This window comes from Lissotriton vulgaris, chromosome 7, assembly GCF_964263255.1.
Source record: "Lissotriton vulgaris chromosome 7, aLisVul1.2, whole genome shotgun sequence".
Lineage (NCBI taxonomy): Eukaryota > Metazoa > Chordata > Amphibia > Caudata > Salamandridae > Lissotriton > Lissotriton vulgaris.
Window position 1 is genome coordinate 169,164,241 of NC_141695.1, and position 15,129 is coordinate 169,179,369.

At 46.4% G+C, this 15,129-nt stretch overlaps 1 protein-coding gene across 1 annotated transcript in view; it reads right to left on the reverse strand.

The window, feature by feature from the left end:
* Positions 1 to 1,237: 1,237 nt before the first annotated feature.
* Positions 1,238 to 15,129, reverse strand: part of LOC147701089 (uncharacterized) — a 546,834-nt gene continuing 532,942 nt past the window's right edge. The window contains 6 exon segments of the mRNA XM_086929303.1: positions 1,238 to 1,400; positions 5,967 to 6,172; positions 6,174 to 6,340; positions 6,570 to 6,692; positions 6,859 to 7,391; positions 7,477 to 7,646. Of these exon segments, the coding sequence (XP_086785429.1) occupies positions 1,238 to 1,400; positions 5,967 to 6,172; positions 6,174 to 6,340; positions 6,570 to 6,692; positions 6,859 to 7,391; positions 7,477 to 7,646 (1,362 nt within the window).

Sequence of the window (15,129 nt, forward strand, 5' to 3'; positions counted from 1 at the left end):
ATTTTATAGCATCGTGATTGGTTCTACCTTTATATTATTTTTATACAATCAATCTTTTTTTTCATTTCTTTTGTGGAACAATCATGTCAAAATCCAGCTCCATTAGCCATCAAAAAATCGTCGTCCAAGAATGTAAAATGGTGATATTGCTTAACTATCACACAGTCAGTGTAAAGTACCAGTGACTTTTATAAATGATTCCTCACTCTCCTGAAGAGAAGCCGCGTGCTCACTCTGTCTATCACACAGCATGCAGGTTGGAGACTTTCATTAATAATCTGTAGCTGGTGAACAGACACTGTGTGCTCGGCCTGGCTATCTCACAGCTGCAGCTCCGCGACCTTCATTATTGATCCTACACTCTTCTGAATTGTGCTCAGCCTAGCAATCACACAGCTGCAGCTCTGAGACCTTCATTATTGATCCTGCACTCTTCTGAAGAGAAGTACTCAGCCTGGCTATCACACAGCTGCAGCTCTGCGACCTTCATTGTTGATCTTGCACTCTTCTGAAGTGTGCTAGGCCTGGCTATCACACAGCTGCAGCTCTGTGACCTTCATTATTGATCTTGCACTCTTCTGAAGTGAAGCTGCATGCTTTGCCTGGCTATCTCACAGCTGAAGCTTCGAGGCCTTCATTATTGATCCTGCACTCTTCTGAAGTGTGCTCGGCCTGGCTATCACACAGCTTTAGCTCTGCAACCGTCATTATTGATCCTGCACTCTTCTGAAGAGAGGCTGACGTCTTTGTAGCTTTGAAAGTTCACAAAAGATCCTCACACATTTACTGCAATGACATGACTTTTCACGTGTGTGTTTGCTGATCAGTACTTAATATTGAATATTCATAACATCTACTTCAACATTCACTGCACTTGAATGATTCCTGTGTGTGTTTTCTGATTCCTTTTTTGACCCGATATATATATATATATCCATTGTCACATTCCTTGCACTTGAATGGTTTTTACAGTGTGTATTCGCTGATGTGATTCTCTAAAACTACTTTTACATTCATGGCTATGATATGGTTTTTCCCTAGTGTGTGTTCTCTGATGCTGTTTTAGTTGTGATAATCGACTAAACCTCTTCAAACATTCTCTGCAATTATATGGTTTTTCTCCTGTGTGTGTTCTTTGATGGTGATTTCGGTCTGATAATCGACTAAAGCTCTTCATACATTCACTGCACTTGAATGTTTTTTCCCCTGTGTTTGTTCGCTGATGAATCCTTAATGTTCAAGATTCACTAAAACTACTTTCAGATTCACTGCACTGGCATGGTTTTTCTCTAGTGTGAGTTCTCTGGTGCCGTTTTAGGCTTGATAAATATATAAAGCTCTTCCCACATCCATTGCACTTGAACAGGTTTTCCCCAGTGTATGTGGAGAAGTGTGGCTCACTGGTTAGAGCACGATTCAGAAAAGGGGGTGGTGATGAACAGAGTGTCTGAATTAAGCAGACCACTCTTACCCAGTCCAAAGATCAGGGCTTGCTCCATCACCGTTATTTATCTCACTAAACAATCCCAGCTCAGAACCTGGCTATATGCAAATCAGTCTGTCCCTGGCCCAGTGCATCATGGGAACAGGGCAGACTAAACTACCAAGCCAATTCTTAACCAGAAAGGAGACAAGCTACCAGGGACCGGTTTCTGGCATTTCAGCCGTCTTCGGCCCTGCTTGCTTGAATCCTGATGGTGCAGTGAGAAAGGGACTCATGTCTGAGTATACCCTGCCACACCTATAGTGGCCAAAGACGATTCAGAAAAGGGGGTGGTGATGAACAGAGTGTCTGAATTAAGCAGACCACTCTTACCCAGTCCAAAGATCAGGGCTTGATCCATCACCGTTATTTATCTCACTGCACCATCCCAGCTCAGAACCTGGCTATATGCAAATCAGTCTGTCCCTGGCCCAGTGCATCATGGGAACAGGGCAGACTAAACTACCAAGCCAATTCTTCACCAGAAAGGAGACAAGCTACCAGGGACCGGTTTCTGGCATTTCAGCCGTCTTCGGCCCGGCTTGCTTGAATCCTGATGGTGCAGTGAGAAAGGGACTCATGTCTGAGTATACCCTGCCACACCTATAGTGGCCAAAGACGATTCAGAAAAGGGGGGTGGTGATGAACAGAGTGTCTGAATTAAGCAGACCACTCTTACCCAGTCCAAAGATCAGGGCTTGATCCATCACCGTTATTTATCTCACTGCACCATCCCAGCTCAGAACCTGGCTATATGCAAATCAGTCTGTCCCTGGCCCAGTGCATCATGGGAACAGGGCAGACTAAACTACCAAGCCAATTCTTCACCAGAAAGGAGACAAGCTACCAGGGACCGGTTTCTGGCATTTCAGCCGTCTTCGGCCCGGCTTGCTTGAATCCTGATGGTGCAGTGAGAAAGGGACTCATGTCTGAGTATACCCTGCCACACCTATAGTGGCCAAAGACGATTCAGAAAAGGGGGGTGGTGATGAACAGAGTGTCTGAATTAAGCAGACCACTCTTACCCAGTCCAAAGATCAGGGCTTGATCCATCACCGTTATTTATCTCACTGCACCATCCCAGCTCAGAACCTGGCTATATGCAAATCAGTCTGTCCCTGGCCCAGTGCGTCATGGGAACAGGGCAGACTAAACTACCAAGCCAATTCTTCACCAGAAAGGAGACAAGCTACCAGGGACCGGTTTCTGGCATTTCAGCCGTCTTCGGCCCGGCTTGCTTGAATCCTGATGGTGCAGTGAGAAAGGGACTCATGTCTGAGTATACCCTGCCACACCTATAGTGGCCAAAGACGATTCAGAAAAGGGGGTGGTGATGAACAGAGTGTCTGAATTAAGCAGACCACTCTTACCCAGTCCAAAGATCAGGGCTTGATCCATCACCGTTATTTATCTCACTGCACCATCCCAGCTCAGAACCTGGCTATATGCAAATCAGTCTGTCCCTGGCCCAGTGCAGCATGGGAACAGGGCAGACTAAACTACCAAGCCAATTCTTCACCAGAAAGGAGACAAGCTACCAGGGACCGGTTTCTGGCATTTCAGCCGTCTTCGGCCCGGCTTGCTTGAATCCTGATGGTGCAGTGAGAAAGGGACTCATGTCTGAGTATACCCTGCCACACCTATAGTGGCCAAAGACGATTCAGAAAAGGGGGTGGAGATGAACAGAGTGTCTGAATTAAGCAGACCACTGTTACCCAGTCCAAAGATCAGGGCTTGATCCATCACCGTTATTTATCTCACTGCACCATCTCAGCTCAGAACCTGGCTATATGCAAATCAGTCTGTCCCTGGCCCAGTGCATCATGGGAACAGGGCAGACTAAACTACCAAGCCAATTCTTCACCAGAAAGGAGACAAGCTACCAGGGACCGGTTTCTGGCATTTCAGCCGTCTTCGGCCCGGCTTGCTTGAATCCTGATGGTGCAGTGAGAAAGGGACTCATGTCTGAGTATACCCTGCCACACCTATAGTGGCCAAAGACGATTCAGAAAAGGGGGTGGTGATGAACAGAGTGTCTGAATTAAGCAGACCACTCTTACCCAGTCCAAAGATCAGGGCTTGATCCATCACCGTTATTTATCTCACTGCACCATCCCAGCTCAGAACCTGGCTATATGCAAATCAGTCTGTCCCTGGCCCAGTGCATCATGGGAACAGGGCAGACTAAACTACCAAGCCAATTCTTCACCAGAAAGGAGACAAGCTACCAGGGACCGGTTTCTGGCATTTCAGCCGTCTTCGGCCCGGCTTGCTTGAATCCTGATGGTGCAGTGAGAAAGGGACTCATGTCTGAGTATACCCTGCCACACCTATAGTGGCCAAAGACGATTCAGAAAAGGGGGTGGTGATGAACAGAGTGTCTGAATTAAGCAGACCACTCTTACCCAGTCCAAAGATCAGGGCTTGATCCATCACCGTTATTTATCTCACTGCACCATCCCAGCTCAGAACCTGGCTATATGCAAATCAGTCTGTCCCTGGCCCAGTGCATCATGGGAACAGGGCAGACTAAACTACCAAGCCAATTCTTCACCAGAAAGGAGACAAGCTACCAGGGACCGGTTTCTGGCATTTCAGCCGTCTTTGGCCCAGCTTGCTTGAATCCTGATGGTGCAGTGAGAAAGGGACTCATGTCTGAGTATACCCTGCCACACCTATAGTGGCCAAAGACGATTCAGAAAAGGGGGGGTGATGAACAGAGTATCTGAATTAAGCAGACCACTCTTACCCAGTCCAGACCACTCTTGCACCATCAGGATTCAAGCAAACCGGGCCGAAGACGGCTGTAATGCCAGAAACCGGTCCCCGGGAGCTTGTTTCCTTCCCAGTGTAAGAATTGGCTTTTGTAGTTTGGTTTGCCCTGTTCCCATCATGCACTGGGACAGGAACAGACTAATTTGCATACAGCCAGGTTCTGAAACTGGGATGGTGCAGTGAGCTAAAAAACGGGGTTGGATCTAGCCCTGATCTCTTGACTGGGTGAGAGCTTTCTGCTTAATTCAGAGACTCTGTCCCTCACCACCCCTTGTTGTAAATATTTTTGTCCACCCTAAGCGTGGAAGGGTATTCTCAGATGTGAGACCCTTGCTCATTGCACCATCAGGATTCAAGCAAACCAGGCCGAAGACGGCTGTAATGCCAGAATCCGGTCCCCGGGAGCTTGTTTCCTTCCCAGTGTAAGAATTGGCTTTTGTAGTTTGGTTTGCCCTGTTCCCATCATGCACTGGGACAGGAACAGACTAATTTGCATACAGCCAGGTTCTGAAACTGGGATGGTGCAGTGAGCTAAAAAACGGTGTTGGATCTAGCCCTGATCTCTTGACTGGGTGAGAGCTTTCTGCTTAATTCAGAGACTCTGTCCCTCACCACCCCTTGTTGTAAATATTTTTGTCCACCCTAAGCGTGGAAGGGTATTCTCAGATGTGAGACCCTTGCTCATTGCACCATCAGGATTCAAGCAAACCGGGCCGAAGACGGCTGTAATGCCAGAATCCGGTCCCCGGGAGCTTGTTTCCTTCCCAGTGTAAGAATTGGCTTTTGTAGTTTGGTTTGCCCTGTTCCCATCATGCACTGGGACAGGAACAGACTAATTTTCATACAGCCAGGTTCTGAAACTGGGATGGTGCAGTGAGCTAAAAAACGGTGTTGGATCTAGCCCTGATCTCTTGACTGGGTGAGAGCTTTCTGCTTAATTCAGAGACTCTGTCCCTCACCACCCCTTGTTGTAAATATTTTTGTCCACCCTAAGCGTGGAAGGGTATTCTCAGATGTGAGACCCTTGCTCATTGCACCATCAGGATTCAAGCAAACCGGGCCGAAGACGGCTGTAATGCCAGAAACCGGTCCCCGGGAGCTTGTTTCCTTCCCAGTGTAAGAATTGGCTTTTGTAGTTTGGTTTGCCCTGTTCCCATCATGCACTGGGACAGGAACAGACTAATTTGCATACAGCCAGGTTCTGAAACTGGGATGGTGCAGTGAGCTAAAAAACGGTGTTGGATCTAGCCCTGATCTCTTGACTGGGTGAGAGCTTTCTGCTTAATTCAGAGACTCTGTCCCTCACCACCCCTTGTTGTAAATATACACTGGTTAGAGCAGGCAGACCCTGAAGCAGAGGTCAGACCCGGGACCAGGGTTCAATTCCCGACGCGGCAGGGTGTTGAGCTCAAATGTCCATGGACTCGATAATTCTCGCTTCGGTGCCTGACCTAATCATGGGTTCACACTCTGCAACTCTGGGCATTAAGCTTGCTTAATCTCCACAACGGCCCCCCGTGGCGGGATGCCTGGCTTTCACCTTGGGGATGCCCTCTAGGGGCTATCTCACAGGGAAAAGCCAGGACGGGTTCCCAAGGCAAGCGCGGAGATACCCCTTCGGGGGTCGATTCAGGCGCTATATAAGAAACATAATAATAATAATAATAATGTTCTCTGATGCTGTTTTAGGTCTGATAATCGAATAAACCTCTTCTCGCATTCACTGCACTGGTATGGTTTTTCCCCGGTGTGTGTTTTCTGATGTTGTTTTAGGTGTGATGATTGACAAAAGCTCCTCACACATTCACTGCACTTAAATGATTTTTCCCCTGTGTGTGTTCGCTGATGATTCCTAAATTTTGACAAATCACTAAAACTACTTCCACATTCACTGCACTTGTATAGTTTTTCCCCCGGTGTGTGTTCTCTGATGCCATTTTAGTCCTGATAAATGTATAAAGCTCTTCCCACATTCATTGCACTGGAATGGTTTTTCCCCTGTGTGTGTTCGATGATGAATCCTTAATGTTGATGATTCACTAAAATTTCTTCCACATTCATTGCACTGGAATGGTTTTTCCCCTGTGTGTGTTCGATGATGAATCCTTAATGTTTTGATGATTCACTAAAACTTCTTCCACATTCACTGCACTGGAATGGTTTTTCCCCGGTGTGTATTTTCTGTTGCTGTTTTAGGTGTGATTGCCAAAAGCTCTTCACACATTCACTGCACCTAAATGGTTTTCCCCTGTGTGTGTTCGCTGATGATTCCTTAATGTTGACAAATCACTAAATCTACTTTCCCATTCACTGCACTTCAATGGTTTTCCCCCTGTGTGTGTTCGCTGATGAATCGTTAATGTTGAAGATTCACTAAAACATCTTCCACATTCACTGCACTGGAATGGTTTTTCCCCTGTGTGTGTTCGCAGATGTTTCCTTAATGCTTATGAATCCCTAAAACTTCTTCCACATTCATTGCACTGGAATGGTTTTCCCCCTGTATGTGTTCGCAGATGTTTCCTTAATGATGATGTATCACTAAAACGTCTTCCACATTCACTGCACTGGAATGGTTTTTCCCCTGTGTGTTCTCTGATGGTATTTTAGGTCTGATATTCGAATAAAGCTCTCCGAACATTCACTGCACTTGAATGGTTTTTCCCCTGTGTGTGTTCGCTGATGATTCCTTTATGTTGAAGATTCACTAAAACATCTTCCACATTCACTGCACTGGAATGGTTTTCCCCCTGTGTGTGTTCGTAGATGTTTTCTTAATGTTGTTGAATCACTAAAACTTCTTCCACATTCACTGCATTGGAATGGTTTTCCCCCTGTGTGTGTTCGCAGATGTTTCCTTAATGATGATGTATCACCAAAACGTCTTCCACATTCACTGCACTGGAATGGTTTTTCCCCTGTGTGTATTCGCTGATGCAGTTTTAGGTGTGATAATTGATTAAACCTCTTCACACATTCAGTGCAATTATATGGTTTTTCTCCTGAGTGTGTTCTCTGATGCTGTTTTAGGTCTGATAATTGAATAAACCTCTTCTCACATTCACTGCACTGGTATGGTTTTTCCCCAGTGTGTGTTCTCTGATGCTGTTTTAGGTGTGATAATTGATTAAACCTCTTCACACATTCAGTGCAATTATATGGTTTTTCTCCTGAGTGTGTTCTCTGATGTTTTTTTTTGGTCTGATAATTGAATAAACCTCTTCTCACATTCACTGCACTGGTATGGGTTTTTCCCAGTGTGTGTTCTCTGATGCTGTTTTAGGTGTGATAATTGAATAAACCTCTTCACACATTCAGTGCAATTATATGGTTTTTCCCCTGTGTGTGTTCGTTGATGTCTTTGTAGGCCTGATAACTGAATAAAGCTCTTTACACATTCAGTGCATTTGAATAGTTTTTTCCCTGTGTGTGCTTGCTGATGGTGTTTTAATATTGATGACAAACTAAACTCCTCACTGCATGTGTCTGAGACTTTTCTCTTGGTTAGCGTCTCTGGCTCTGGTATATACTTGTTTACATCCATTGACTGTACTTCCTGAAGGGCCAACATGACTGATAAAGCACTTGTGTTATTCTTGCATTCCCTGTACGAGTCGTATTTTGCACGTTTGTTTTCGGATTAAAGAATAAAGTGCAATGGTCACCAACTACTTTCCAATCTCATAATGTGTGTAAGGCTTCTTCGTGGACAATTGTGTCTTTAGACTGGATAATGGTTCTGCACGCTTGCGGGTAAAGATTCATTGTCCTTCTGGTCGGGGCACACTGGAACAGTGCTCTGTATTTTAGACAGCAGAACCCCTATTTCTTTTAACCTTCACTTGTCTAACTCCACTCCATTGCGCTTTTCAATGGTTGGTGTGGATTGGTCTGAAACAGTTTGCAATACACCTTTAGCACAGAATGGTGGCTTGGTATTACTTTAGGAAGCAGAGCACTGCTGTAACCACCTCATACCGACCTCATGATCAAAGCTGTAATTGGACATGTTTACACAAGAGGAGGTTTATCAGTGTTGTCTTTAATTTTCTAGAGGTGCACAGCTGAGACTCCTGGAATCACTGAATTTCTCGTGTCCCTTGTCCCTTCTTTCAGAATGTCTCAGTTTATGTTCGGGTCCGGCTGGCTCTGACGGCACTTATGTTTTCCTGAATACTGGAACTCAATATTTCGGACTTCGTCTTTGCAGATTTACAGTGTTATCTTCCTCATTTTGAAACATTTCGTACAGTCAAAGATTGTTTTCTGTCGGATGTAAAAAGATTTAAAATTACTTAAAGGTAAACATAACTGAATGTGCACACACACTTTTTAATTAATTGTATAAATATCTCTTGATTACCATTTCTGAAACTTATGAAGGCATATTTAACCATACACAGAAATTTACATAAAAGTTGCTTTGACTTTCACATCTTACTTATTTCACCAAAGGTGTTAATGAGTAAGTTAGTAAAAAAAAGGGCGCTCGCATAGGACTTATACACTAGTTACAGCTTTAGGTAGATGTATATGGTCAAGGTTTTATTAAAACAAGAACAGCTCTTTGAGTAAGAGATGTGAGATGTATCAGGAACACTCGAGACAGAAGGGTGGACATCAGGATGTTGCGCCATAAATCAAATATTGCTGCTCGCAGAGGTGCCTGGCTTCATCCACTACACCCACAATATGCAGTAGAGCAGGAGTTTAATGATTGTAACTTACTTTGTGGTTTTACTTCTCTCAAATATTTGTCAGTATTATCCACTGGGGAGGGAGTTCCACGGATGCACTAGGAGATTGAGCTGGCCTGCTCTGTTGTTTAGTTGTCTCACCTCTAACTTTAGAGCTCGAGATAGCACACTAGCCTGGCGGCCTACTAGTAGACAGCTGTGGTGCATCAGCGTAGCAAGAGCACAGATGGTGCGCCAAAGCCAAACCTGTTATCGCCCTTTCACCCCTGGACCTTGTCAAGCACCTCAAACACTCTCTTAAAAACATCTCTTAAGCCAAACTGCTCTGTCCATATACCCTACACCTCTGCTGCCCTCCATACAAGGTAGGGCCTGTTCTTAAATGTCTTCACCTGCACCTCACACGCATAGACCTGCTTTCAACATTCCTTTTCCAGCACAAAACCTGCGAACAAGATTTTACAACCATGTAATTCCCATGACCTTTCATGGGTCTCTCCTCCTACTCAAGCTTTTCAACATCACCTGTACAAACCACCGTGGCCACATTTAATGGAACAATACTGAGGTGCACTCATCCTTTCCACAAGATGGAGAATGCACCAGAACAGCACACAATCTTTATTATTTATTTTTATTTATTCAGCGTATTAAGCGCACTGTCACCTTCCAGGCATCCTGGCACTAAGCAACTCAGAGTACAGGTGTTTTGGATACATGGCCAGACAACTAAGTCTTGGGGAACAGTCAGGTTTTCAAACTTCTTCTAAAAGGGAAGAGCTCCCTAATTTGTCTGATCTCCCACGGGAGCTCGTTCCACAGTTTGGCCGCTGTCACCCCAAAGGATCTACCCCCTGACCTGACTTTCCTAAACCTCGGTACCTTCATCAGTCTCGCTGATGAGGAGCGGAGCCTTCTTGTAGGGATATAACGATCACATTTATTTGGGCATGAGCGCAGGACCCATCCTAATAAGGGCTTTAAAGATAAGGCAGAGAGATTGAAATAGAATTGGTTCAAGCTCTATGTCTCTCTCGGCTGGACTACGGAAGTGTCTCGCTATGCGGTCTCCCCACAGCTACTAGAGCTCCCCTAAGAGCATCTACTAATGCGGCAGCGAGACTCATCACTGGCTTAAAAAGAAGGGCCCACATCTCCCCTGACCTTAAATCTCTAAACTGGCTACCATTTGAAGCCAGAATTTACCAACTCTAAAAATAAATTGAATAAACTCTCTGTCTCAGAGGAAGCCAGTGCAGTTCTTCCAAGGCCGCAGATGTAGAGGACCTTCTAGGCAGCCCTAGGACTAGCTTGGCTGCTGCTGACTGGATCCTCTGTAGTCTGTCCAAAAGGAACTTCGGGGAGTCAAATAATAGGGCATTACAGTAGTCTAACCTACTGAGAATCGTACACCTTACCACTAGCGCACGGCCTAAGGAGGTAGCAAATGGAAGATTTTCCGCAGGGATCTAATGATCACAAAACCGCAATCTGTCCTTTTTGTAACCTGAGCTTCCATAGTAAGTTTGTTGTCAAACATAATGCCCAGGTTACGGACCGTTTTTACAGGCCGAACTGCAGTTGAATTACCTGAGGGCCAAAAATTGCAGGGAAGGACATGAGGAATCCTGCTCACTGAGCAGGAAATCACCTCAGTCTTCCCTGCATTACATTGTAATGAGTTGTCCTTAAGCCAACGGGCTGTGTCCCGCAGACAGTTGTGAAACACATCCACTGACGTCGAGTCCTCTCCCTCAAAGGAGAGAATCAGCTGTGTGTCGTCAGCATAGTTTACGATGTCAATATTGTATAAATGATGACCGCAGTCAAGAGTTTCAAATAAATCTATACTACTATTATAAAGAGAGAACTTGCACCTTTAGGCAAGGTAAACTCGGGAACTACAGCGCCAATCCACACACCCAAGACATCTTAGAAAACCTCAGCGCAAGCAGAAGGACATAGGCTAAATAAATAAAAAAAAAATGTTTTAAAAAATATTAATAAATTAAAAAAAGTAGTCCCTTGCAACTAGCGCCGGCCGCGATGTCTGCGTGAGGGGAGGAGCGGCGACGACATGAGCGACGTGAGGGGAGGAGCGGCGCCAGAACCAGGAAGAGCGGAGGACAACAGCGCCGGTAGGAGCTGGGATAACCGGAGGAGCAGTGGCAGTGAGAGGTACGTTGCTGGGGCGGGAGGCGGGAGGGGGGAGGGGGGAGGTGGGAGGGGGGAAGGGGGAGGGGGTCGGCGGGTGCCCAGCGCGGGCTTTAATGTTTATGGAGTCCGGGCGGGAGGCGGGGGGGGCGGCTTCTTAACATAATTCGAGTCCAGGCGGGAGGCGGGCGGCGACGGGGGTGGGGGGGGGGAGGGGATAGTCGGAAAACATGCTGCCCCAGCCACCTTCTGCCCCGGGGTAAAAATGCAGCCCCCAGCCCCCTTCTGCCCCAGGCAACGCTGGGGCGGGCTGCTAGTATTAAATAAAATAGGGCTAATTGCCGAGCCCTGTGGCACACCATGCGACACGTTGGAGAAGGCAGATTGAAAAGGAGGGAGGAACACCACCTGCCGTCTGTCCTCTAGAAAAGCACAGTAAGGCACAGCCCTCACCCCAACCTCGCTCAATCTTCTTAGCAGGATCTCATGGTTGACCGTATCAAATCCGGCAGACAGGTCGAGCAGGAACAACACTGCTGCCTGACCCCTGTCTGCCCACCTCTGAAGGTCATCCATAACGGTCACCAAGGCCGTCTCGGTACCGTGGGCTGGCCGAAATCTGAACTGCACCTCCCCCAGCAAGTCATGTTGCTTCAGGTGTCTAGAAAGAATGTTACTGACTACACGTTTCACAATCTTGGCCGGGAACGGCAACAAGAAAATAGGCCTATAGTTCTTAGAACACTCTGGATCAAGAGAAGACTTCTTCAGCAGAGGTGTCACCAGAGCTTGCTTCCATTGGGGAGGGACCACACCACTGGCTAAAGACTGATTACAGATCAAGCGGAGAGTTGGAAACAGTTCTTCCTCAAACTCCTTCCAAATCTTGTGTGGTACTGGGTCCAGGGGAGAACTGGAGGAAATACCCCGTGCCACCCTACTGAAATCCTCCGCCGCCAGAAGCACAAACTCAGATAGATATTCAGCGGCCTGACAAGTGGTGCTAATATCCACACCTTCAGAGTCACTCACCACAGGAGCGTCAACGCTCGTAGCCTCAGAGACTACACTCCCTGCTGCCTGATGGCCACCCTCTAGATCATCAATGATCAGTTGGATTTTCTCCTTGAAGAACCTGGCCAGGTTCTCACAGAGTTCTTGAGAGGGGGGTATCACATTCTTAGAACAGTCAGGGCTAGTAAGACTGTTCAGGATGTGAAAAATGTTTCTAGAGCTGTTAGAGGCATTGCAGATTAAGGAAGAGAAATAGTCAGCCTTAGACCTTCTGATCTCCTTCTTATAATCCATAATTTTGAGTTTCCACAGGAGCTTGTCCATCTCCTTGTAGCCTCGCCTCCATCTCCTCTCAGCCTGTTTGCACGCTAATTTCAGATCTTTCAAAGTATTGGTAAACCACGAGGCCGAGGCTCTGCCCCTACATCTATGTTTTTTCAGGGGGGCACAAGAGTCCAAGGCTGAGGTGATCTCAGACATGTAGAGGCATAATTCTCCTCAACTGGCTTGTCTAATGAGAAACAATCCCTGACCTTAAACACAATATCAGAACCCCTCATCCGTGTGAGAGCCTTCCAATCTCTACTGATATATTCTGTTGTGGAGTGAGATAACTTCAATACCCTTAATACTCAGGTAACAAAGAATTTATCAGAAAGTGATCCATCCATTTCATAGGCAGAATTTCGCCAATTTGCAAAAGATGGGTTTCTGAGAAAATAAAATCAAGAAGATGCCCAGCTTTATGAGTGGCCTTGGAGACCTGCTGAAAGAGGCCAAGATCTTCACATGAGTGAAGTACATTATAAAAACCAGAGTCAAGAGAGTCATTTAACCACAAATTAAAATCACCCAAAATTACTAATCTATGATGCGTGGCTGCCATATTAGTGAGGGTATCCAATAGTGATTGCAGCTGCTGTACACTAAAAGCCCGGGGGGTCTGTAACAGATAATCCCCGTCAAAATAAGACCAGAACCATTTTAAATGGTCATGGCGAATAGTTCCAGTCCAGTAACCACATCAATATCAATAGTCCCCGTCTTCAAGGTATCTTTATAAATGGCCCCAACCCCACCTCCCCTCCCGTTCAGCCTGCACATAAGATAAAGATAAAGTGCCCTCTGCGACTCTCACACATGCCCGGCAAGTACACAGCCCCTACACAGCTTTTACAAAGGGCCAGATGCTTAGCACTGCTTTTCAAATACACACAAAATGCCATAGGTACAGCTCAACAATGTAAAATCAAAGTATTTCACAGTGTGAAATGCACCGCCAAATGATCCAGCGTGTGCAGCATGCCACCAAGGTTCTTTACTATCTCAACTGCGTTCTACAGCAGCAAAGTTTGCTGTCACCAAAGTGTTCTTCCTTTGAAAAAGGTGCTATGCATGTGGTATTTGTACAGCACAAACCTAACCAAAAAGCAGCAGAGCTCTCTATCGGTCCAAGGCAGGCACAGAGTCAACGAGTGATAGGTGAGGCGGATGGATAGTGGATTGTTACTGCATTGTGATCGAAGAGCCTGAAACTAGCAGCATGTGTGCTAATTCCTCAGCAGCTTTCCCTCTATGACATGTAGAGCGGGTGCAGGCCAAGATCTCTTAGAAATAAAACATTTATAGCTCAGTAATATTCAGAGATATAGTAGCGGAAAGTAGGATGCTGGCTTCCAATAACACAGCACTGAGCACTCTACCTCAGCCAATCTTTAACGATTGTTTGAAGAACAAAGCAACAGGAAGGTGTTTTAAATGCCGACAATCAACCTTTCACCAGCTGCACAGAGGAGACAGCATTGGCTAGATGAACGCTGTGCTCCCGCAACCGCTCAACTCATGCATACAGGCGCTACAACATGTTAGCCAAGTGTCCTGGAACCCTCGATTCCAATTCACTCAATTTAACTACACACATTACAGTTAACTCTCCCCCCACCGTATCAAGAGCGCGTTTCCTAATTCGACACCAGAGTGTCCGTGCTGTAAACTGGCTGATGCTGGTTTCTAACATATGGTGTGGGAGTGCCCACCACTACTGGTGTCATGGCTCGAGGTTACAGCCACCATAGCGGAACTTGCAGATCATACAATGTCAACTACCCCTGAATCCTGCCTGCTAGGCCTTCACCCTAAAGCAAAGAGGGGGCAAACACTTACACAGGTTCATAGACCTTGCATACGTACTTTTCAAGTGACAAATAGCAATTTCTTGGAAAGCGGCCTCTGTGCCGGACACTAAGAGGTGGCTGCATACACCCCTGCACTGTGCACGAGCAGAGGACAACACACTACACATGCTACTCTCTAGAGGAGAGGGGAGAAGGGGTGGGGGTGTGGGAAAGTAGGATCCGTTTTCATGGTTACCCCTACTTTTTGCTGGTGTCATACTGTTTTTCTGACGAGTCTGACTGAGATCCTGCTAATCAGGACCCCAGTCACTGTGCTTCCTTCCTAAATTGGCTATGGTGAGTACCTTGGTACATTCCTGATTGGCTGCTGGTGTACCCTTGTACGTCCCTAGTATATGGTACTAGGTACCTAGGGCCTAGGTACTCACGGGGACCCCCATAGGCTGCACCATGTGCTATGCCACCAATAAGGGTCCCTCCGAACTCTGACTATAGGCCTGCCACTGCAGCCTGTGTGAGTTGGTGCATGTGCAATTGTACCCAAGTATGATGTATATCCTCCTGTTCATGCGGTCTCTGTTCCCCTGTGGACAGTGGGGCCAGGAGCCCCGCCGGCAGATTGCATGGCTTAGACATTATGTTGATCTACACTTATGTCTTCCCGGCAGCCTCCTCCTTACATGCTACTTCCTTATAATGTATTGTTTTATTGATGCACTGTCTACTATTAGGATTGGCTTGTTTCATGGTCCTCGCCATCCTCCTTGCCCTGTGATCATCCTTTACCTTACCCTCCTCGCTGCCAGGTCTTTTGTCTCCCTGTGCCACTCCCTTTTTTGCTTAAAATCACGATCTTCCCAGCTTTCACGAA